Below are 24,340 nucleotides of genomic sequence, written 5' to 3' on the forward strand. Positions count from 1 at the left end.
AGGTTGCTACACTCTAGCACACACTTGCTCACAGTAATTATACTCTTGCCCTGCATTACAGCCGCGGGAACTGCGGCATCTGTCCGTGTAAACCACACGCGTTACCTGCAACGATTGCTGGAATTTTTTCTGGGTATCTACAAGGAACGCTCTTCCCCGTACTAACTCAAGTAATTGGTCACATTAAACAGGTAATCGAGCTCTCAGATTACCACTTGTATTACAAGATGTGTTTACATACAGGCCCCTCATTATTTTTTCTTTTTTCTTTTGGCATGTCTCCCACGGAAATTTCAACCTAATGGTATGTGTTATGCTTTAATCTCATGATAATTATGTGTTTTCACAATTATGTACATTTCTGTTTTATTTTCTCAACTGTTACGTTGCAACCATTGTTTATGTATCATACTGACCTGCAATAACAGACTTGCCCTGAAGAAGGAAATTTATTTCCAAAATGCATAGGCAATTTAAGTCTGACTTTTTAACGAGCTGTGGCAATTGCTTCCTCACTAAGAATGTATTAGTGATAGCGTAATTCTGAGTTTTTTCTGATAAATCATTATTTTTGATAAACAACAATGGATTCCTTTATTTGAATAAGCACATTACTTTGGATACATTACTGAATTTCCTTCAACTCACAGGAACTTCTTACCCAGGTTGGGTCTTATGGAGAGCGGCATGTGACCCAGTATTTTTACTAGGTCTCCTGCTTCTTGTGTATTTTGAGTCAGGGTGTCTCCAGACTCGTCACAGCCAGCTCCCTTTGAACGATTTTTTGAACAAGACGTACTGTTATCATTGAAGCATCTTTTTAATTTCAAAAACATTTTTTATCCAGTGGTGCCCACTCATTCTTTCCTCTTTACCACAACTTTTATACCCAGATAGTTAAACTGATAGTTGCAATATTAATGAGAGAGTTTTTTCGCTCCTTAGAAACACAAGACACTCTGTGAGTCATCTTAGGTTTTCCTGCACTTCCTGGAGGAAGGTGGCTATGGAATTACTCAAAGAAACCAAAATCCCCTTACTTCGTCAGAAAGGTTTAAGCATATCTAGGCGCTCTTCAGTTAGGCGTGGGTTGTTATTCAGGCGGTCTATGGTGTGTTGTCATAGGCATGAATAACCATTAAAATAAAGAGTATGAGCTTTAGGTTGACTCAGAATGGTGGGCACAGAGCAAGTCACAGGAAAGGGGTCAGGCGCGATAATCGTACTTGTAAACAGTTTACCTTATGAGACTTATTTTCTGAGCCAGCATTGCGAGCACTCCTGTGTGGAGTAAGCCAGGTCTGTGCACCAGGTGTTTCCCTAATCACAGAGTATCAGAGCACCAAAACACTTTCCACACTTTGCTGATTGTTATTACTAAGGCACACTCCCAATGCCCGACAAAGCCAGGGCACTTTACTGGTGCGAAGTGAGGGGTTCAAAGGCACTATGCCTGCAGTCAACCCTCTTCAGGCACGTGCGCCGACAAGGCAAGAAATGTCATTGTCAATGAATAGTATGCCAATGTATTGATAGTACCAAAGAAGTTGCGCTTGTAATGTTCTAAGCAATGAAGACAAATGAAGCAAGTTGTGTATGCAGTGAATTGTTTTATTTGCAATCGATAGAGCAGATGGTGCAGGAGCACTCCCTTGTTACAAGGGCGATGTAGAACTTTCTGTGCTCCTTTTCCACAACAATGCCTCCCGTCTGACGGACGCCTCCTGGAGACTGCCCAGACTGCAACTCTGCTCCCAACTCTGCGAACTCTCTGAGTTCAGGTTTGTTTGTTTGTTCATTATTTATTATGCGCGCCAGACCCGAAGGTACCAGGGCACAGGGAATAAGAAGTCTCGAGGGTTAGTAAAAGGTTACATGTTATGATACAATACAATAATACAATAATAGTGATAAAGAGTAGATAAAAGTGTGATGAGTAAGTACAGGAAGTACGTAAGGAATAAACAAGCAGTCTATGTACAAATATACATATGTGCAGTTGTAAGCAGGTGTAGTCACATTCTAGGGTTTCATTTCTCATTGTTTTCTATGAGCCAGGCGATCATGCTATGTCTGAATTTGGCAAAGGTTTGATCCATTCTTAGTGTTGTGGGTGGTGAGTTCCACAGTTGGGTGGCTTTGACTGGGAAACTGGTACCACCGATAGCAAATAATTTGTAACAGGGTTGTGGTCTTAATTAAGCAAACATTCCTCCCGTGATGAAAATAGAAGAAACACTGCTGCACACTGCTCAGACTGCAACTCTGCTCCCAACTCCACGAACGCTCCGCGTTCAGGTTGTGGTCTTAAGCAAAAGCTCCTCCCATGATGAAAATAGAAGAAACACTGCCGCACACTGCTCAGACTGCAGCTCTGCTCTCAAATCCTTTTTGCCACGCCAGTGAAGATGTCAAAGTGTCAAAAGCAGGATAACTGCATTTTAACATTTTTGTCTGCTGGGTTAGACATTATTTTCAGTCAGGGTGCCTGATCAAGTAAAGGACATACGTCTCCAAACTCAAGAGGAGTAGTGTACCATGACTGCATTTCACCTTATATAGGGGTCCAGACATAGTGTTCCACATTCAGAGATGTGCTCAGGTTAGTCATTCAGAAAGATAGGCAACACTTCGCAGCAGATATCATTCAGTCACAGCTCTCTAGAGATCACAAGTCATCAGTGTCTTTCACTCTACCCTGCAGGTAGAGGTTTGTGCAGCATTCATCAGGAAAATTGTAGCATGTGTCTCCTACATGAAGATTAGTTGGTCCTTGTTAGTATGTTTTAATGCAGTTTTAAGTTTTAGTAAGGTTAAAGATTAGTTATAATATCAGTGAACAGGTGTTCACAGAGTGTGTACAGACTTTAGAAAGACTCAACGCTCTTCTAAGAGGATTTTACTTGAAGGAGTCATATTCATGGAACAGATGATTCCTGGTCCATAATAGATAATGTGACTTAGGTTGGGAGGAAGATCGTTATCCTTTCTATGTAGTCCCCACTCAAGTACAGAAGGCAGTCAAACTCCTCCCACAATACTGTAGCAGTTCCACGGTAGAACAGAGTCTCAGGGTTCAGTTTGGAAATCTTGTTCAATACCTTATAGCTCAGCTAGTGAAGAAGAGATGTCAAGAATATATTAGTTGGCTAGCAATTGTAATAGCAAGTCACCAGAGTTATTGCAAGGAGTGAGAACTGATTCTTAAATGTCTTCTTTGTGTCTGCAGGTATACACTGGAGTTCGATAGCAGCGCTCCACAAATCAAAGCCACACAGTCCCATCTAAGGTAGCAGACAGCCCTAATATAGACTTGGTCAATGCCGCGATGCATAGCAGGAGCTGAAAACAGGACACTCTGGAACATCATGGGCAACTAAGCCTGTGCCAATCCCTGCAGTCATCTAATGATAAGAATCAGCTGAGTCTGGTTGTGCAGATTATGACTGCAGAGGAAAGGAACATGCACAATAACGACATCTGGAATTCAGGGCTGGGTGTGAGTTTCAGGATGTGGCAGACAGATAGTGGAGATAGCGAGGGGCAGAGAGAAGAGGAAGGTGGGCAAATTGCAGGTCAAGGATATTGAAGGAGCTTGGAAGGCGAGTAAGGAGTACGCTTGGAATAGTGTGGAAGGCTGGTTGAAGGAGTGCAAGGAGGAAGGCTGCAAGAGATTAAAAGGAGGTTCAAAGAAGAGTAAGTAGGGGGGTTGGAGGAAGGTTGGAGGAACTGAGTAGGCGGTTATAAGCAGAGTAAGGAGGATGGTTGTCCAATTGGAGGACAGAGGGAGACTAAAGGTGAGGGTTGGAGGAGACCAGAACAGAGGAAACATGAGGATGGTTAGCAAATAACAGGTAGTAGGAGGAATTTAAAAGGAAAGAGGCAGAGGGAGGAATACGCTGGTTGTAAGAATAAGGAGGAGAGAGGATATTACACATCATAAACAAGCAGGACAGTACTGAAGGAGGGGAAGGATGGGAGAGTGAGAAGGAAGGAGAAAAGATAAATAGTAGTTGTGGTACAGTAGTTGAAAGTGCTGGGAGGAAGAATATACAGGGGCATGGGTAGAATGGAAGGGAGAGATGGGAAAGTAAGAGACAGTGCTAACCAACCTTTAGGAACAACCGATTTCCGGAATGTTAAGAAGGAGGGTGAGGAAGGAAAAAGGCAGTGGAACAACAGGAGGAAAGAAGCGGCACAAAAGAGGTAGAGGAAACTGACCTAGCCTCTCATTAGGAATGAGAAGACTGTGATCCCTTAAGGAGGCAGACAGAGAGATAGAGCTGAGAGAAAGTGCCAGGACCCTGAGAGAGAGGACAGTTGTGAGAGAGCTCAGCAAGGAACGTCTCACCTTTTGAGATCCCTGTTAATTCGGTGCAAAGACTTAGTACCAACATCCTTTCCCAGCCCAGAAAAATTGCTGCTGAGGTGAAGCCCAGATCCAGGTGCTGAATTGAATTGCTTGATATCATGACATGTCAATACCTAACCCTGAATGGAGAGTGTCCAATAACTCGTGGACGAGAAGCAGACGTGAGAGGTTTGATAATCAAGTGTCAAGAAGAATGCATGGGAACACTTAAAAGCCTAGGACTGAAAGTGACTCTTTGTGCATCTCGTACAGCAGCGGCGCACATGTGGTTACTACTCCAGCTGCTGTTCAAGTTGGGACTGTCAGTGAACTGGAGAAAATCATCAATAACGGTCTCGCAGGACCTGATTTTCTTGGGTTTCCGAAGGAACACGGTCAGAGCCAAGGTTTTTCTGACCCAGGACAGGGTGAGGGATTTAGTGTATGCAGCCTCCCTATTCCCCAATTCCACCCATAGGTTGACATGGTGGTTTCAGAGGCTCCTGGGGTTAATGGCCTCCTGTGTTTTAGCCCTCCCTCTGGCATGGTTTAAAATGAGACACACTCATGAAACAGATCCAGACTCTCTGTAGATTCTAGTGTCTCTGAAAATGACAGCCGACCTATGCTGGTGGTCCGACTTCACCACTCTCTCAGTGGGGACGCCATTCTTGGAGCCATCTCCCCAAGTCACTTTAACAACAGATTCTTCCCTGCTCAACAGGGCTTGATGGTATGCCCTAGACGGGGATCGCCATATCAACTACCTTGAGCTTTTAGCCATTTTTCTTGCCTTGAAAGCTTTTCTGTCCAGTATCTCCAACAAGGTTCACAAGCAGACACTCAGTTTGGTCAGGTTCTTAGGAAGCTCTTTAAGTAAGGGAGTTTTCCATCCACCCAGTTTATACATCAAGACTTGTGAATCTTCCACAAGTATGGAGGAAAGGGGGCGGGACATAGGAGTAAAACAAAGTTACTCACCGTAGTGACTAATTTACTCCTAGTTCATAGTCCCCTTTCCTCCATAAATCCACCCACCCACCTTCCACTCTAAAAAGTTCCCTTATATTGCCAACATGTTTATCGACCTTGGCGATAGAAAAATACTGAAGGGCAATGCACGGAGCGGGGCTCAGGAAGGCGGGGCTAAAGCCACACGTGATGGTCCCTCGTAAAAAATAAAAGATGGCCAATATTTTTCGATGCTATCTAAGTGCTCCGATCCCATCCCGAAGGACGGAATATCCCACAAGTATGGAGGAAAGGGGACTATGGACTAGGAGTACACTAGTCACTATGGTGAGTAACTTTGTTTATTCAAGCTACTCCATTATGATGTGCATCTCTGCCATTCAACCACTCAGGCAGATAATGCTCTGCGTTAGTAATAAGGTAATGTCATTCTTTTATTGCGCTTTTGAAATCTTGTACTAATTTCTCCCTGACCTAAAGACTTTAGAGAAGTGAACTCAGATAGAATTTCTGTCACTTTAAAGAGTTCACAGTTACCATCCTTAACATATACTTGAATTGGGGTAGTATCCATTTTCCTAGCATTATGAGTCCCTGGCCTAGAGGAAGCACCAGTAGACTCAATAGTTCCAGTAGCTGCATTGTCTCCCATAACATATATCATTGTGTTAGTTTTTCGAGCATGAAAGAGTTTATAATATGTGGTTGCAGTAATTGAACTTGGAGTCTGCATCTTGGTGGATAGTTCTGAATTCTTTCGGGAGACTCAGATGATTAGCAAGGCTAAAAACACACCCACCAGCATGGATTGGTAAAACTGAACTATCTCAGAGCTCACTAGCCCCTAATGCGGGTAGAGTCAAGGATTTATGTTCTTTTAAGTTTCTGTTCCTTCGAGTTGATCGGTCCAGCAAGGCTATGCTTTCCAGGTGTTGTAGCTGCTACTCTCTCTATTCTCTGATTCTCCAGTCCTTCCCTCTTTTTTCAGATGCTACTGTTTTCCTGACTTAAGGGCTACTTTACGTAGTTGTCTCCACCTCTTCTGTATACAGTGCTACCTGTTTTGTGTAGGTCAGTATTGATGTTAGTTGGGGATGAAATCCGAATATCTTGTAATGGCCCTAGGAGGACAAAATCCCCAATCGTCCATTGTCTCTGCACCACGGTCCTTTTCAGACCATCCTGACATTTCTCAGGGGTCTCCTCCAATGCTTGGTGGTTCTGGCTGCGGTGGTCATAGATATGCGCAAGCTTGTGACTCCTGTTTATTCAGTACATTCGTAATTTTAGACTTTACAGTTCCAAAGATTTGAAATCGTGAAACCACTTTGGCCTATGTCTGTGTGGGAATTTTTTTGGAGCTTGGAGCCTTCTTCAATGCTGTAATGGCACCACTTGTCTGTGCACGTACAAGTGGTTGTTTTGTTGGGGCTTTCAATCCCACTTGTCCTCATTCCTTCACTTCAGGTTTTTCTTAATTTTGTTGATTGAAGAAGAATAGGCAGGCATGGAGGTGAATGGGGATTTAAAGCTCAGATTGCGTTTTACTGGGTGATGGAGGGAATTAAATGTGAAAGGAGGGATCAGGGGGGGCAAGGGAAAGCTCCAGCATTGATTCCTGTTATAGTTCAAATATTGAAGACCTCTCCCACCATCTCCAAGGCTCTCCACTCCTCATTTCAGGCATTCTCCTCTTCCCTCTGGCCCCCTTCCAGCACAGGCTCCAGACGGGTGGACATTGTTTCCATGTGTACATGATTGTAAATATGTTCCCACCAGAGGACATTCCCTCTACCTGACATTATTGGACCTAAAGCAGGCCTCTGACCGAGTGGATAGGTCATAGCTGAGGAAGATGCATGCCAAGCCAAGAAGCCACACACACTCTTAGAGGAGATCGAGGGCCTGCATTCATGAAGCAAAATATCAGTCCAGTTCGGGCAGAACTTTCAGTGCTTTATGGTCACATGGGGTCTAATGCAGGAATGCTCTGTGACAAAATCACTGTGGCCACACCAGCCAAAACAGACTGTTGAACTCTGGGTGCTAACGGAGCCATCCATTCCGTGATGTGACCACTGGAGGCTGTAAAGGCGGAATCCCCCAGAACTCCACCAGGCCTTGCAATGTGGGCCAGAGAGACATATAGCACAGGTGCCTCATACAGATAGCCAACGTTGAATCCGTAGACGAGTTAGAAATTTCAAAGTCCCAGGTAGATTACTTAGTCAGGCAGTAGCCATGACGTTTCTGCTTGACTATTACATGATGGGCAAATGACCTAAAACAGTATAAAACATGACTCGCCGGGATTTCAGGGTAAAGAGGGTTTACATTCGGGGGAAGATTTGTCCACAAAGGGCAGCTCAGTCAGGGTCTGGGAACACCAGGAAGGAACAGGCCAGAAAAACAGAGCCCTTATTTCCCAATCACCTTGTTACCCAAATGATAGAAGGCATTCAGTTTCCACAAGCTTTGTAAGGACGAGGACAGCACTCCTTGGAGCTCTTGTTGCAGAGAGTGAGAAGAGAAGGATGGTGAAGCAGGGGCGAGGCTTGAGAATCAGAGAAAGCAGAGAAGGAAGAGGTTAGAGCTGGAGGAGGGAAACATAACTGGAGGGAGAGGTGAAAATAAAGAGAGCAAGGGAAAGCTTAGATTAGATGAGAGAAAGGGGTATTTAAAGGAGAAAAGGAAAGAGAAAAAAAGGTTGGAGTGGAAGGAGTTTACGGGGAGCATGATGAGGACGAGGAGGAAGAGGAAGAAAGCCAGAAAGAGGACAGAGCTCCAACCTAGAGAAGCATTGCAAAGTCAACAGGCCAAAGTGCAAGAGAAGGGGTGCAAAGCAGCAGATAGTTAGATGAATGGGGCCAGGGCTGTAGAGGCAGAGCAGAAGGCAAGCCTTGTGGAGGTGGGCCCAAAGGTCTGGTTGGGTCCACTTCCTAAGAACCCAGTGTGTCACTTGGGGGCAGAGGCAAGCATTAGAACGGTGTCAGGGCAGCTCCAGAGTTTGTTTATCTGATTGTTTCTGCTGGGTCTTCTGGTTCAGTCTGGCATTGCTATTGTTTGGGAGTGGTCTGGTTTGCTTGGAATGGTCTAGTCTTTAAGGGTGTCAATCATCTGCTGCAAACGTTTCTGAAGACTCCATGCCCTCTGTGCAGAGAGATGGCTCAGAACTGAGCTCCAAAACTTGAAAAGGAAAGTCCTCTGACATTTCCATTTGAAACTTGGTACAGCTAACATGGCTGCAGTGCTGGAAGAGTGCTGCCTAGCTTGTACTGGATGGATTTCCCCTGGCAGAACACTGTTAACAATGGGGAAAAGTATGCATTTTAACTATTTTAAATGGTTTAAAAAAAATGTAAAACAAAATTCATATCTTATAGAAATATGTCTCAAAATTGGTAAGAATCAGACTGTCTATTGTCAATGTAAACACCTCATGCGTCTTTACCACTCCTGTCCCCTGCCAGGCCCTCTGCACGGCCCTGGCTTCTCATTTCATTTCTGAAACCCAGGACATCCTGTCCACCCTCTCGTCCTCTCCTCCTCCTCCATCTACTCTCTCCTCCACCTCCAGCCCCCATGTACCACCTCTCCTCCCTCTTTCGCTTCCTTTCCTCTGTTCTCCCCTGGCGAGGTTTCTAGACAAGTCCGATCTATGAATGTCTCGTCAAAACAGTTTCTTCCCTGTTCTTCCAAAACCATGAAGGACCACATTGACACCCTCACTCCTGCCCTTGCTGACTTCTGCAACCACTCAATCGCCACTGGAGCCTTCCCGTTCCACCCTGAAGCACTCTCTTGTGCACCCTCTTCTCAAGAAAACCTCAGCGGACCCCTCATGCCTGGCTAACTATCGCCCAATCTCCATCACTCCATTCCTGGGCAAACTCCTTGAAAAACTGGCCATCTCCCAGCTTAATTTTCACACTGAATCTGTTTGCTGTGTCCTTGACCATCACTCTGGCTTCAGAGCAGCCATAAGCATGGAAAATGCTCTGCTAAACATCCGTGAAGACGTGCTCTCTAACCTTGATTCTAATCTCTCCTCTGTCCTCATCTTACTTGATCTCTCTTCTGCCTTTGACCCAGTCAACCATGCCAACCTGCTCAATCGTCTCTGTGATAACCTTGGTATTACCGATCAGGCCCTGGCCTGGCTGACCTTGTTCCTGTCTGATTGACCCTCCCAGGTCCAACTTGGGTCCTTCCTTTCCTCTACCTCATACTCTACCTGTGGTGTTCCCCAGGGGTCTACCCTCTCTCCAAAGCTGTTCAACCAATACCTGGTACCTCTCGCCCACTCCATTGCCGCTCTCTGCTCCAAATTTCCGTGCTAATCGGATGACACTCAGCATGTTTTTAGGCTCCCTTCTGCCACACCTTCTCCTTCCCTCATCTCTGATTGACTGTCTGCAATCCAGGAGTGCTGTGCCACTCTCTGCCTTAATGCCAGTAAGACAGAGATTCTCCTCATCAGCACACCAGCATACTCCATTCCTATCACTCTCTGGCCGGCCCCCCTTGGCCATCTTCCTGCTCCCACCTGTGAGGCTAAGAACCTTGGGGTCATCTCCGACTCCACACTCTCCTTTTCTCCTCACAAATTTGACGTCTCTTAAGAAGTCAAACTACCAACTGCACCTCCTCAGAGGTATTCTTCCTTTCCTCTCCTTCCCCCTGGACCTCACTTTCTCTAGAGCTCTGGTTCTCTCTAGGCTGGACTACTGCAACAGCCTCTTTCTAAATCTGCCTGCTTCTACTCTCTGCCCTCTGCAACTCATCCAGAACAGGACTGCGAGACTTGTCGTACCTCTCCAGCACTGAAATCTCTGCGTTGGCAGTGGCTGCAAGGATTAAGTTAAAGACCGTCTGCATTGTCCACAAGGCGTTCTGGCGCCTGGGTCCTCAATACCTCCAACTCTCTCTTCGTAAATACCTTCCTACTCAAGCTCTTCGCTCCTTCACCTCCAACTCCCTCAGGGTCAGTCGCTTTGCCAAGCTGGTAGCTTTTTCTTCGACTGGGGCCTCCTTCTGGAACAACCTCCCTGCCTCTCTGAAACTTGAGGAGAACCATCAACGGTTCCGGAAGCACCTCAAGACCTTCCTTTTTGCTTCTGCCTTCTCTCTTCCTCTCCCCTGCTAATTTCTTATCTAATTCTGCACTGGTCACCAGGCTACCCTCTGATTTCGGGGCCAGGTCCCTGCCAGCCCAGTTGCACACTCGCACGGCCTCTCGGCAACCCTTGCACTTGGTTCTGTATCTGTAACCCTACAGTCTCCCTACCTGCACTTTTGGACACCTGCTGTCTGCACTTACACTTGCACCTGCCACCTGCTGGCCGCACTTCTTGTTATTGTTTTGATCCCATGTACAGCACTGCCCCCTCCCCTTTCCCCTGGCACTTTTCCCCACCCCCGTACTTGCGCGATCTCAGTGTCACTTGGCCAAGTAAGATCGTTGTCTCTGTCCTCCCTCTGTTCCCTCTTCCTTGCCTCTTCGCGCCTTGAAACACTTGTGTATAGGCGCGTTACAAATGCCATATCATATCATATCATTCAGTTAACAGTGCAAAGCTAACAGACCTGTAATGACCTTATCCTCCTTACCACCCATTATTCTCCTTTGCCTGCGCTCACTGCAGAGCACTGCCATGAATGACACTTGTGTGTTTTACAAATAAAACAAGGAGAATCTATAGGGTACATGTTTCTGAATTGACTGCAATTGTGCTAGTGTTTTAGAGCCAAAACATATCTATGTTTTCAGGTTGTCAAAACGTCCAGGTAATACTTCTCAAACTCTTTAGGGTAGGATAGCATATATGGAGAAAAAAAAGAAAATTGGTAAGCACTGATTTCAAAAGTTATTTTCATGCATGCCAACTACATCACTAAAGCGCCTTGCATCAGCAATGTACAGGGCACAGAGCTGTAAAGGTGGATCGGGTCCTTTTCTGGTTTAATGGGAAACATTAGTATTTTCATTGTGAAGTGTGTATGCTGTCTTTGGGTTGTAGATACTTCATATCTGGGAATATCCTCAGGTGTCAGACTGAAAATGACCTTTTATATGTAGAGGAATAAACATTCAGTGCCACCATATATTCCTGCGGACGCTCCTGACTCCAGTGGTAGTGATGTCATTAGAGTAATAAGCATTTCTACCGAAATGTTGAGGAACTATTTATTTGGGCATTGCTCAGAAACTATGGTTGGGTCTTGGTACAGCACAGCATTATCATCTTGCTGCAAACAATACTTATCAAGCAGGGTATTCCCTCCTTCACTATGTCTTATATATCATGTATGTCAATATTCTATGTTTGAATATTAAAGTCCTACTCTTTTGGTAGTAAACAGAATGTGACAGTTTTACACCATTCTGTTGGACATCGTTTACACGTCTGTGTAATTGGGCTGGAAAGTGCATTATAACATCAATGATACCAGGCCTGAGGGTGCAGAGGCTAAAAGCATTGTATGGGCTCTGTAACAAACTGTGTAATCTGCAGGCTTCGTACCTCAGCCTCCAATGTAATCTGTTAGAAGTATTTTATCCGCCAGCAGAGGCAACTGCTCACACAATACGTCATGTGATGACCCAGGACCTTCGGAATGCTTGTTCTTTGATATGGGCCTGTATGTTTTGGGGTGGACACCAAGTTATCCCTATAAATATCAAATGCAATGAACAACCTCAAAAGCCAAAACTATTTTCGTTGCCAATGCTTGTTTGGTATTTATCTCCCACTTGTCAGGCATGATTGGTCTGCCGAGACAGTCTATTTAGCACATGTAAGATGGCTGCACTGATGTGGCACCTAATCTCACCGCTTGACTGGCAGTCGACTAAGAGAATGCCCTGCTGTGAATATTCGGTTGAAATGCCTTTGTGTTGTTGTCAAAGTATACCATAATCACAAACCAACTGGATAGGGAAAAAACGAATTTTGCTCTGGGAAAGAGTATGGCAGTTCTATTATGTTGATCTGTCTTCCTCTGACCAGAGGTTGTGGGTCCTGGAAGAGTAGGAAAAGCAATATGTGATGTAATATTCTTGAGTTTTGCCTGCGTCGCATCTAGGTAGAAATGTGATTCAATGATTGACATACAATTCACCTGCCGAGCCTGGACCAAGCGTACAATCATGAATCAATAACCAAACACTAACAATCTTACCCCTCTGCATACACCTCTCAAACTCTAAACAAACACAACCACAACTCTATAGCACAACAAACCGCACAAACTTCACTACACTGCAACAACAAAACAAAAAACACATAGACTTGCACAACAGTACACGACGTCTACCGAACGGAAAGCTCCCCAAGCCCAGCCAACGGACCCACCGGGCTGAGGCCGCCAACAGCACATCACTGCACTCTTGCACTTCTCCAGCTTATTCCCACTAACTCACCCCCCCTTCCCTTTTTCAGAGCCGCCAGAGCGCCAGAGGACCACTCCGGTGGTGATAGTGCGCGGAACAAATATCCTTTAACATTAGCATGGATGGCAACCATTGAATTAATTGTAACTGATAGCAATTCCTCTGGGCAGCATCCATTCCATTGCTTTTAAACTTGTCTGAGCCATTACAAAAGGGAACCAACCAAATAAAAAAATGGTCTTGAACCTGCCAGTAAAGCAAACAGTCAGGCAAAACTGCTACGCCATGCCCCCTCTTAATTTACCTATTGTGTCAAGCTACACCTCACTGATGAGGCCCAACGAGGCTGAAAAATGTCCGGGGTTGCATGTATTCTTCCTCAGACCGGAAGCAGACTTGCAGTTCAGGCTGGAGTGTTCCTTTTGACCAAGATTGATTTGTATTTAGAGGGTCCCTTTTTTGTAAAGGTCCACATATGATCAGAATTAACTGAAAGCTGGCCATTGAACGTCCTAGTGCTTGTTGTAATTAATTCAAAGATTTTCATCATCACTTTTGGTCTTGGTAGCACCCATTGGACAGCCCACGGTGGTCCTTAAGCAAAATGTGATTATAATCTGATGGTCTTGGGCTAGGAATTGTGATAACAACGAAGGCATCCCATTTCTACCCATGAAGACATACGTGGGTAAGAGCTGGGTATTAGTGCACTTTCTTGAAATAAGGTTTCTTTGAACCAAGAGAGGGCCTGATTCTGAGCTTGTGAGTAGTGAAGAAAGCAGACATCCTCCCCTCCAGTTTCCAGCACTGAGGTGGGTGGAAGAAGTGGAGGGGCAATGGCATGCTTTTCCAGCAGGAAAAGCTGCTAAAATCTGTCGGAGCATTTCTTAAGACTGCCACTTTCCTAATTTAAGAAAGTTCAAAGCTTTCAGTAAACTAGAATGGTGCTGCAGTCAAGGAAATGCTATTTGTATAAAGGGAAAACGTGCAGTGGAGTTTAATGGCACCTGAGAAGGAGAATCCCCTTGCAGTTGCTACCCTGCATTCCTGATGGTTGCTAGATCAGGCACATGCAAAAGTCGAGTGTTTGATGCCAGGCGGCCACATTTTCACTTTGACAGAATATGGTACTTTTCCTATTTTTGTATGTACCTTAGAATTGGGCCCGAGTGGCAAACTACTTTAGCATTTTTCTTATGTAAGATCTACCCAGTGTGCCTGCATGTATCCTAAGGATAATCATCCATATGGCCCCTCTGGCCTCCTTCCTGATGCTCTGCTGCGCGCCTCAAGGATAATGTCCAGCATAAATCAAAGTCACAAAGTGGGGGAGGGGAACAAATCCAAAGCGGTGGCAGATGTCTCTACTGGCATCATAAAATCAAGCACCTGTCAGGGCTTCAGGAAGCATAGTAATTGACGGATGGATGGCCCTAGATCATGTAGGGCTTCAAAACCTATTTTGTGGCAGCAAACGGGACCACCAATGTTAATGGTGCTATATCTACCGGTACTGTGGTACTGTTGATTTAAAGAGGGGCACAGCAGGAGTCTGGTCAACCTTTCTCTGTGCAAAGTATCAGTATGTGCAATAGGGGTAGGGGTCTATTGTCCCAGTAAATTGTGAATGGCTGGGGCAGCCCCAGGGTGTTTCCAAGACTGGTACTATCTCTCACCTTCCATGGAGACCTCAAAATTGAGCCTAACGTGAACAAGTCTTTTAGCACTGACAGGAGACTTTTACATCTCGTCTATATATGGCCATTCGGCCCCTGGTGCTTCACTGAGCACTGAGTTTCTCTTACCTAATACAGGTGGCATTTCACGACAAAGTCCATTGTCAATTTACTTCAAAGTCGTAAATCATTGTAATCGGTGCCATAGACATTGGTTCAGAAGCTGAAAAAGAGCATAGAGATCTATGATAAAAATATCAAGATACAGACTACACCCAACGATTTCAAAAAACGGATTTTTGAAAAGGAATTATATCTTTCAAGCTGTGCGAGTGAGTAAAATGAAGTAGACGCCACGGACATGCTGGAGGGACATGGTTTTTCTGCAAACTTGCAGTTGCTGATCTGGGTACAGCAGGATGTAAAGAGAAGGAGAGCAAAGATAACATGTGATGTTACAATCATTTAGGGAGACCACTTTCTGATCAGATAATACCTAAAGAATGTTTTCCAACCGCAAGCATAATGTAGATTCCATTAACACAGGCGTTACTTACCTGTATATGCCATAAAAAAAATGTCCCAACGATAACGGCACAGTCTTTGTGCCTATTGAGGAAATAGTGCAGCCTTTGATGCCGCCCCATGTCTGGGTATTAGATAATAGAGCAGACATTCTGGTCGTGCTGTGTCTGCAGATAGGGGAATAGTGCAGCGTGTAGGGTTTCTGGTAACGTGGATAGTACAGCACTTGTAGCCTCTCAGTTTCTGTCCATGGGAGAAAAGCATATCCTTTGTGTAACCTGGTTTCAGATGCATGCAGAAATGTACTGACTTTTTGGTCACTGTGTTGGGTTCTTCGGCTTCTGGTTCCTATGTATCAGCCCATCTCATTTTCTTTTAGGAAATTGCGGCAGGAATGGCCGATTCCGGTGGCATGCAGTCCAGGCAACGCCGTCAAGGTTCGACGTCGACAGAGCCGGCGAAGAATGACCTGTCCCAGCCCTGCAGAGATCAACAAAGCCATTGCAGGTGTCACCCTATGCCCCCTGAACAAGGGCTGTAGCCTGGAAGAGTTGGTTGAAAAATGCATCCAGTGTTTTGGTAAGTCCATTGGGTGCTTCTTGATGTTTCTCAGGATCGGTGCTCAATGCACGGCCAGGCAATGTAGACTGAGTTGTAGTGTTGACAGGCTATTCAGGCCCCCACCGCCATTTCCATTCTGTATAAAACTATATTAACGTGTCCATTACTATGTGTGAGTGGTAGCTTTTGTGCTAAAGGACCTTCATTCTGCTCGCTGGCCAGTCAGCGCTTTGGGGTCGGATCAGACTTTCAAGGCACTGGCTCAGATCTAACCCAGGTAGGAGGCCAATAGTTGTTTTCATTTGGCGGTTTGGTTGGTGGTCTGTGATCAGCAAATTGGTGTATATCAGAGCAGCCAACATTGGGCTAAATTCAAGCTTAACAACATGATTCCCATAGGCACTAATTGTCAGGTTTATAACAATCCCGAGAGAGTCCATAGAGAAATGGGAAACACTGACACCAGCAACTGAAGTGGCCCAGCAATTGAGCCCGATGTTGCCCTCAAAATGTGCTTCACGCTCCTATAGATAAATTAGGCTTGCCATCCATCAGTTTGGAATATCTGTGGTTTTTGTGTATACAATTTTGCACCATAAGTGGAAAATGTTCGCATATTTACCGCTGTGGCAACCAGCATCTCTGTCCACCTCTCAATGTAGCTCCTGCATTCTGTCTTTGCTTTCTTTATGAGAGCTTGTAGAACCACCACAACTAGATTTAAGCATACACAATTCCCATCTAAGCCTCTGTCACTATACAAAAGAGAAGGCCTGATACATTCTGCTAATGCGTAAAGTCTTTTGTAGCACCTTGAAGTCTTTGGAGTTGTCTAGCGGAGCTTTATCTTCCTACATTCTACTTTTGGCTCCATGACCGCACAGCCCCAATCGGGACAGCTCCACGGTGGCACTTCATTAAAACAACAACAAGAAAGTAATTGTGCCCTACCCAAAACTCTAACCTATTAGCAAGTATCTCCCATGCATAACGAATCCGGCAATGCAGCCCTTTGTCTCCTAATGCAAATCCATTTCTACTAAAACCATAGAGGTGGCCTGGTGGGCCTCTCTTCTGAAATGAAAGTCAATGTCTGAAGAAGAGCCTTGGACATGACTCCCTTGTTGCCAGTCACAGGGGGCTTCGCCTGTGCAGAGATGCTCTGCACACCACCATTCCCCACTGCCCAGGGAGAGAGATGGCCTCTCCTCTTCGAGCCCCTTTGGAGGTGAGCAGCTTGAAACAGACCCCACCCCCACAAACTGCCATTGTTATTGAAGAAAATGGGCACAGTTTATTGATGAAAGGTTAAAACACAATCCAGAGCATCAAGAAATAACAAGCATCCTTCATTGGTCTTTTGACTTCCTCCCTATAACCTTCAATTTTCGTGACAATCCTCTTGCCACTTCATGACCACTCTGTCTCCTATCTTGCGCCACAGACGCATTCCATTCATCATTCATCCATTCCCCAATGAATGTTTTCAACCACTTCTAAATCAGTCTCTGATGTTCCTCGTTTGGGCTACTCATCTACCATATTGCCTTCTCTTCCTTCCTATCTAACTTCTTATTGTGGCGAAACTCTCCAGCATTAACATAATGTGTGTTGATAGAGAAAGTGGTGCTGCCCCCTTAAGGGACGCGCACGCGGCGGCGTGACGTTGCACACCACCGCATTCATTATAAATAAAGGGGGCTTTCCCGGCCACGACAGTGCGACCGGGGAGCCCGAGATGAACAGACATGTGTGTCCGAGTCTGTGGGGTTGGGGACTCACGGGAACCGCCTAATGGGTCACAGAGAGACCACCAACAGAGAAAACCTTAACCCCTGAGGGGATACCTAGGAGCTGATAACAGATTTTCACTGTTACCTAACTCAATGGTACACATTTTTCCAGCTATCAAAGTATGAAGAGCTAATTGGCACTTTCAAGATTCGAACAAATGACCATGAACTCCTTACTCCTGTATCCCGTCCAGTTCATCCATACGTTTTGGACATTCAATCCTTGTGCGACAGCACCAGAGCTTTTTTGAGCAACACTAGAAGGTTTGTCCTTATGTTTTGATATGAAGCCGGGCAAATGTGCAGCCATGTGGCCCCTCCCGCCTCAGCCCTACCCTCGGCTTCGCACCTCAATCCTTTTCTCTGGTCAGGGCTGGATGCATGTGGCACAGCAGAACTCTTTCCCGCCCTTTTTGTTCCCTTCCCTCATCTTTTTCCTACTCTTCCCCCAGTATGGCATCACGTTGTTTCTTCATCAGCCTATGCTGGGTTTGAAAGGTTTTTGTTCTTGCTCGTCATGTGGGCATCACTTTTCCATTTCAGGCCCTCTCGATCTTTCTCTCAAGTCCCTGGGCCAGACCACTATTGGGATACCTGATTCTGATGTGATACACTGTCAGTGCGGATGTTTGGTTGCAGACTCTGATGGTGGGAAGTGGTTTTCAAGTAACTGACATCGGAACACTTTACAGACTCGAGAAGAAATGTCAGAGGCGTCATTTCACCAAAATGCCAGGGGTAGCGAAAGTGGCATCACATGACCATTGACCTCTGATGACATCACTGGAAGTGATGTCATTTGACCCCACCCCCAAGTGACATAATAGGAAGTGATGGCGCACAACCTTTCTCCCCTTGACAAAACAGGAAATGGCATCATAGCATTGTCCCAGTACACTAAGAAAAATATGGCTAAAATATCATTGAATATGATACATTTGCGCCTTGAAACACCTTTTGCTATATAGGTGCATTATAAATACCCAATAAATAAATACAAATAAATACATTTCATACAAGAATGGATCACCATATGTAGCATTAATATCAGTGTGTATGGCGCCAACAACTGTAAGGCAATAAAGCACGGTCAACCGGCCGGTGACAACTGTTGCTGCTGGAGCGGAAAACAGTAAATGAACAACCAATATGACCTCCCCTGTCCCCAGTCTCCCCCCCCCGCACTGGCAGTCTCATCCTCTGTCATTCCACTTATTTTTTTTATTTTCTTTATTTTTTTTATTATTGTGACTGAAAAAGTTCAATATTTCAAATCCTGATACGATTCATTAGTTAACATTCATTAAATTACAACACCATTACATTACTAAACAAAAGAACGCTAAACATCTCAATAGAAAAAAAGAGAGAAAAAATACTCCCTTCAACTTATCTTTTTAAATACTAGGGGCACTTTGCTGAATGCATTTTAGTCACTGCTGGTAATGCACTCCGCTGTATGCATTTTAGTCACTGCTGGTAATGCCAAATTTAGGTGCACTCTGCTGTATGCATCTTAGTCGCTGTTGGGATTGTCAAATTTAGCTGCACTTTGCTGAATGCGTTTTAGTCACTGCTGGGATTGTCAAATTTAGGTGCACTCTGCTGAATGCATTTTAGTCACTGCTGGTAATGCCAAATTCAGGTGCACTCTGCTGTATGCATTTTAGTTTCTGCTGGGATTGTCAAATTTAGGTGCCTTTTGCTGTATGCATTTTAGTCGCTGCTGGATTGTCAAATTTAGGTGCCTTTTGCTTTATGCATTTTAGTCGGTGTTGGGATTGTCAAACTTAGGTACACTCTGCTGTATGCATTTAGTCGCTGCTGGGATTGTCAAATCTAGGTGTCTTTTGCCGCATGCATTTTAGTCGCTGTTGGGATTGTCAAATTTAGGTGCACTCTGCTGTTTGCATTTTAGTCGCTGCTGGGATTGTCAAATTTAGGTGCACTCTGCTGTATGCATTTTAGTCCCTGCTGGGATTGCCAAATATAGATGCCCCTTTGCTATTTGTCTCCCAACATGTGCACTACCAAGACCTGCCTTATATACACACTCTGCTCCCTACTCTGGACTATTATAACTATCACCATAACAATGGCCCACACTAACTCCACACCTTGTAACCTGCAAGAGAGAAACACGCAACTTATAGCGAGGCTGCCACGTCTTTATGACCTCAAAAACAAAAGAACTAGACCATCAGGTTCTATATCAACTCTAACTGCCTCCGACCCTAACCCTTCTGCCCTAGCTACAGAAAGGCGCCCTAAAATACAAACCGACTTTCTCCATAACCGACTTTCTCCATAACCAGAAGAGACCCAACTTTCCCAATCCTAGACGCCTCCAAGAAAAAATCACAACCCCTACCTTATCAGGAGCCCTTATCAATGCGAGGTCCCTCATAGCACACAATATGGAAATTACCGACATACTTGCCATGGATAACCTAGATCCCGCACTCATGATTGCCATACCAGACAAATACAATATACTAAGAGTCGATCGGCCCAACTCTAGGGGAGGTGGCCTGGCCATCATCGCCAAAACTGTAGCTGTCAGCTGTAAGACTTACCCCACACCCAGCAATTACATTCAGCAACACTATGTCCAAAGCCTTGGACATAATTGCCCTTATCAAACTATGTAAAAGTCAACGAGAATCTCATCTCAACTCATGGTTCACCCTTCACCTCAAAGAACTACGAATCCAAAAACGTAAACTCCAAGCTATCTGGAGGCATACACCTTCAGTTGAGAATAAAACTCTACTCGACAACCTTGCTAAAAAATATAAGAAGGAAATAATCCAAACCAAAAAAGACACATTTAATGGGAGAATTAGTAAAGCTAACTCTAATTCCAAAGAACTCTTTTCCATCCTCCGGGAAATGGAAAACCTGATTGCTCCCACAGACAATGTCCCCAAGGACAAACAATGGTACACCAGCATCCAAAATGCCTTAGCTAATAAAATCACAACCCTACAATCCAAAATTGCAAAGAAGAAAGCATCCTTGAGTTCCACTGTAACCAATACTACCCATTCGACAGACACCTAGTACAGTCACACAAAGCAATTGCAAACCATTCAGATTTACCAACATATCCATATTGGAAACGGAAAAGGTGATATCATCCCTGAAACCATCTAACTGCCAAGGTGACAGCTGCCCAGCACAAGTTATTAAGGACGCAGCTAGAGACTTAGCACCCTTCATCTCTAAATGAATCAATGCCTCCTTTAGATCCAGCACTGTACCCACAAACCTCAAAGAATCTTGGGTACTGCCTCTCCTTAAAAAACAGACCCTCGACCCAGCTATCCCTACCAATTATAGGCCCATTACCACGGTCCCATTTCTCTTTAAAATCATTGACAGAGTAGCCTACCTCCAGATCCAAAACTATCTGGAGACAAACCAACTACTAGGATCACGCCAATCTGGATTCAGACCATTACATGGTACTGAAAAGGCCTTAATTGACCTTAAGACACAAATCGACGAGTTGAAGGATAAAGGTAAAACAGCTATGATCCTCCTCCTTGACTTATCGGCGGCCTTTGACCTGGTGGACCATGCAGTGTTATGCAACCACCTAGCGTCTGCCGCCTATTTCTCAAGCGAAGCTATAGCCTGGGTACAATCCTTCCTACCAACCGTACGATGAGAGTGTTCTCCCCCTTATCTTCAGCGGACCCAATACAAATCACCTGTGGCATCCCACAATGTTCATGTGTCTCCTCCACAATGTACAAAATCTTCACTAAGCCACTCTTCGACAAACTTGACAGACTGGGGGTAACTTATACTAATTGTGCGGAGGATACACAGATCCTCATACCACTATCTGGCAACTTTGTCGAAGACACAGCTCTAGTAAACAAGATCTACCTCCTCATTCAGGCATGGATGGCCTCCCAAGGCCTCTGCCAGAATGACGACAAAACAGAGATACTGATCCTGGGTTCCGACTCTAACCTCAAAAAACTCAGCCCCAATTATCTCACCTTCAACATAGATGGCAATATAATTAAAGTGGCAACTGAGGTAAAAACACTAGGTTTCTACCTCGATTCAACATTATCTCTAAAAAAACAAGTCAACTCCTTGGCTTCCTCCACAGCTTACACCTGCAAATTAATCAGGGCCCGCTGACACTACCTTTGCAAAACCAATTGTATCACACTAGCCAACGCCCTAGTAATGTCTAAATTGGACTACTGCAACACCCTATATGCGGGCACCAGTAAAACTGTCATAAACAAAATGCAAATACTGCAGAATAATGCTCTTAGAGCAGCCTTGGACATACCCCGCAGAGTGCACATATCCAACATCAGGAAAGACCATCATTTGTTAAAGGTTAGTGACAGAGTTCTCCTCAAGACGCTATCCCTCACCCATAAAGGACTGAACAATACTGCGCCCCCATACATCTCGGCTAGACTGACCAGAAAATCCTCTACTCACCACACTAGAGCTTCTAACCACTTCCTACTTGAAACTCCCAGATTCAGACTAACAAAAGCGGGTGGAGCAAGCTTCCCTGTTAGAGCTGCCCGTGCCTGGAATGCACTCCCTGTTGCAGTGAGAGCTAATCTACCCTACTCTAGATTTAGATGTAATGTGAAAAGCTGGCGCTGGACCAATGACCACCAACAAACTGTTCCCCTGCTCTAGGCCCGGATCTATCATTGCATACAATTACCATGATACCTCTGAAACCGGACTATAGACTATCTCATTGCCCCTTGTGATGTGAGGTACCCGCATCTTGTATCTCTTGTATATTTGTATTGTAAATACGTTAATAACACATATAATGCATCTTCTGTATGTATCCTCTGTATGTAACCTAAGCTTAAGTATTCTTGTGACTGCTGCGCCCGGCTACCCCTGGGTTTGGAGCGCATTATCAAATAATAAACTAAACTAAACTATTAATTAATCACTCCTCAATACATTCTTGTTTAATATTTTTTAATAATCACATCCGAAGATGGTGCTTCTCGTTTTTTAAGCTGAAAGGGGGTAAGTGGGTTCTATCAGTGATGAACGATTTTAGCCATTGTACTTTGGAAATCTGGAATACCATATTCTTATTCTTTTGATTAAGGTTATGTCTGATAATGTCAAAAGCTGCAGATGTGTCCAGTAGTATAAGAGCCATGTCTACACTCACTAACAACCAGGACGGCCACAGGAAAATCCACCCATGTAAGTCAGTACTTATCCTACCAAATATGTCAGATTCAATTAACAACGTAGACCACATCAGTCCGCATTACTGTGCTGTACCAGGACTAGTAGCCTAGGCCTCCCTGCCCAGCTCAACTAATGATAGAAACAACAAATTACGTGCTAGACTTAACAAACTACATGAGTTGCCCAGTAGATTTCTCCCTTGCACTAAACGTGTAATGAAACACCAACATAATAGGGAATGCAACGCCACTAATCTCCCTCCTGCCCCATCAGCCACAACAAACTCCCAAACCCTTAAAACCAAGCATAAGACTAGTACTGGAAGCATACCTAATTCTGTACAAAACAAAGGGGAAACTGAAGCTCTCTCCTACAAAGGAGTGCTCCTTAATGCTAGATCACTAGTTGCTCACGCCCTTGATATAGCTGACCTAATCACTGAAGCGAACCTGGACTTCATTGCTATAACCGAGACCTGGCTACACAATGCGTGTTAGGGAGAATTCTCTGTTTAGGCTGAATTTCCTAACCTAGTGAGTCCCCCAGCAGCTTTGCTGGATTTTTGGGGTTTATTTTTTTCTCCCGCCAAGAGTGAGACTCTTTTACCCTCACTCTTGGACATGATTGGAGTGTGTTTCTTTGAATCTAGAAGTGTTTAATGGGCTATGGGGTCTTTTACTCCATAGGGTTTCATGTGTTTTTGTGATGTGTGTTACACAGCACCCTCAGTGCAGTGACACAGGGGTGTCTTAGTGACCCCCCAGTATAGACTCCATACCCTGGGACTGACTACTGTCTCCCAGGGCATGTAAAGTCACCATTGACTTTACTAGTCTTAAATTCTGAACAGAACCAGTACAAACCATCATATTGTGGCATACTGGCGGGGGCAATTCGATTGCCCCAGGGTCTGTTAGTCGAGGGGGCACGTCTCCGTCCCCCCTGATCGAGTTTTGGCTGGTGGCAGTGGATACTACTTTTTATATTCAACCGCGAATATTTTCCTATGGGATTTCCCATTGTTTTAGGCTACTATCTTTATTTAATTATTTACGGTAGCCTCGAACATACCGCCGGTATATTTAATTAATATTAATTCTCCGGTTGGTATTTTTTGCCAAAACTTGATTCTAAAATGGCGTTTGTGTTCTCTTCTGTGACTCCAACCCAAGTCGAACCCTTTGTTCCACTTTTTGGTGGGTTTCTCCACAGAAGCCCTCCAAAGTGGTGCCACTCTGCCTGGGGTACTTAGGAGGGGTGGAGGGGAATTTAGGCACCCTGGACTGAGTTGCCTAGGCAACTCAAGTCGCACTCCATCCTGATTGGCCCAAGTGGTGAGCCGGCCGGCTCACCACTTAGCATGTTTGAGTGACAGCTAGGCTGAGTGAATGGGGGTTTGCTGCATAAAAGCAGGGCTTTGGGGACTGGAACTTCAGAAGTCGCCACAGGACCCAAGAATCCGACGAGGGAGAAGCTGAGCCGACCTGCCACGACACCACCACCGGTGGAGCCCTGCTGGACCGCCTCACCACTTTTCCCAACGACAGAGGAGATCTCCCGCCGGAGAGTCTTCTTCCTTTGACTTGTGGGGATAACCAGTTTCACCGTCTTTTCGCTTTCCCGACGTACCTCGTGGCCGCCTTGCCCGTGCCAAGCACCCCGGCAACCGGGATACCACGTTTTACCACGACCGCGAAACCAAGGTACCACCTTTAACCGGAAAACTCTGCGGCTGGTTTCTTCCCTGGTAGTGCAACGACCTTCATCCTTCCTCTAAGTCGAGATCTTCTCTTCCCCTGGAGGACGGCGCAACTTGCACCCACTACCAGGAACAACTGCCACCGCCGGAGGATCCTTC

At 45.1% G+C, this 24,340-nt stretch overlaps 1 protein-coding gene across 1 annotated transcript in view; it reads left to right on the forward strand.

Annotated features, from left to right (window-relative positions):
- The window catches only part of LOC138566724 (RAS guanyl-releasing protein 4-like), a 670,136-nt gene that overhangs the window by 253,825 nt on the left and 391,971 nt on the right, over positions 1–24,340 (forward strand). Inside the window, exon 2 of the mRNA XM_069644328.1 lies at positions 15,297–15,496. Coding sequence (XP_069500429.1) covers positions 15,297–15,496 — 200 coding nt within the window. The remainder of the gene's footprint in view (positions 1–15,296; positions 15,497–24,340) is intronic.

Source organism: Ambystoma mexicanum, chromosome 2p, assembly GCF_040938575.1.
Source record: "Ambystoma mexicanum isolate Mex_15411 chromosome 2p, UKY_AmexF1_1, whole genome shotgun sequence".
In the NCBI taxonomy this organism is placed as follows: domain Eukaryota; kingdom Metazoa; phylum Chordata; class Amphibia; order Caudata; family Ambystomatidae; genus Ambystoma; species Ambystoma mexicanum.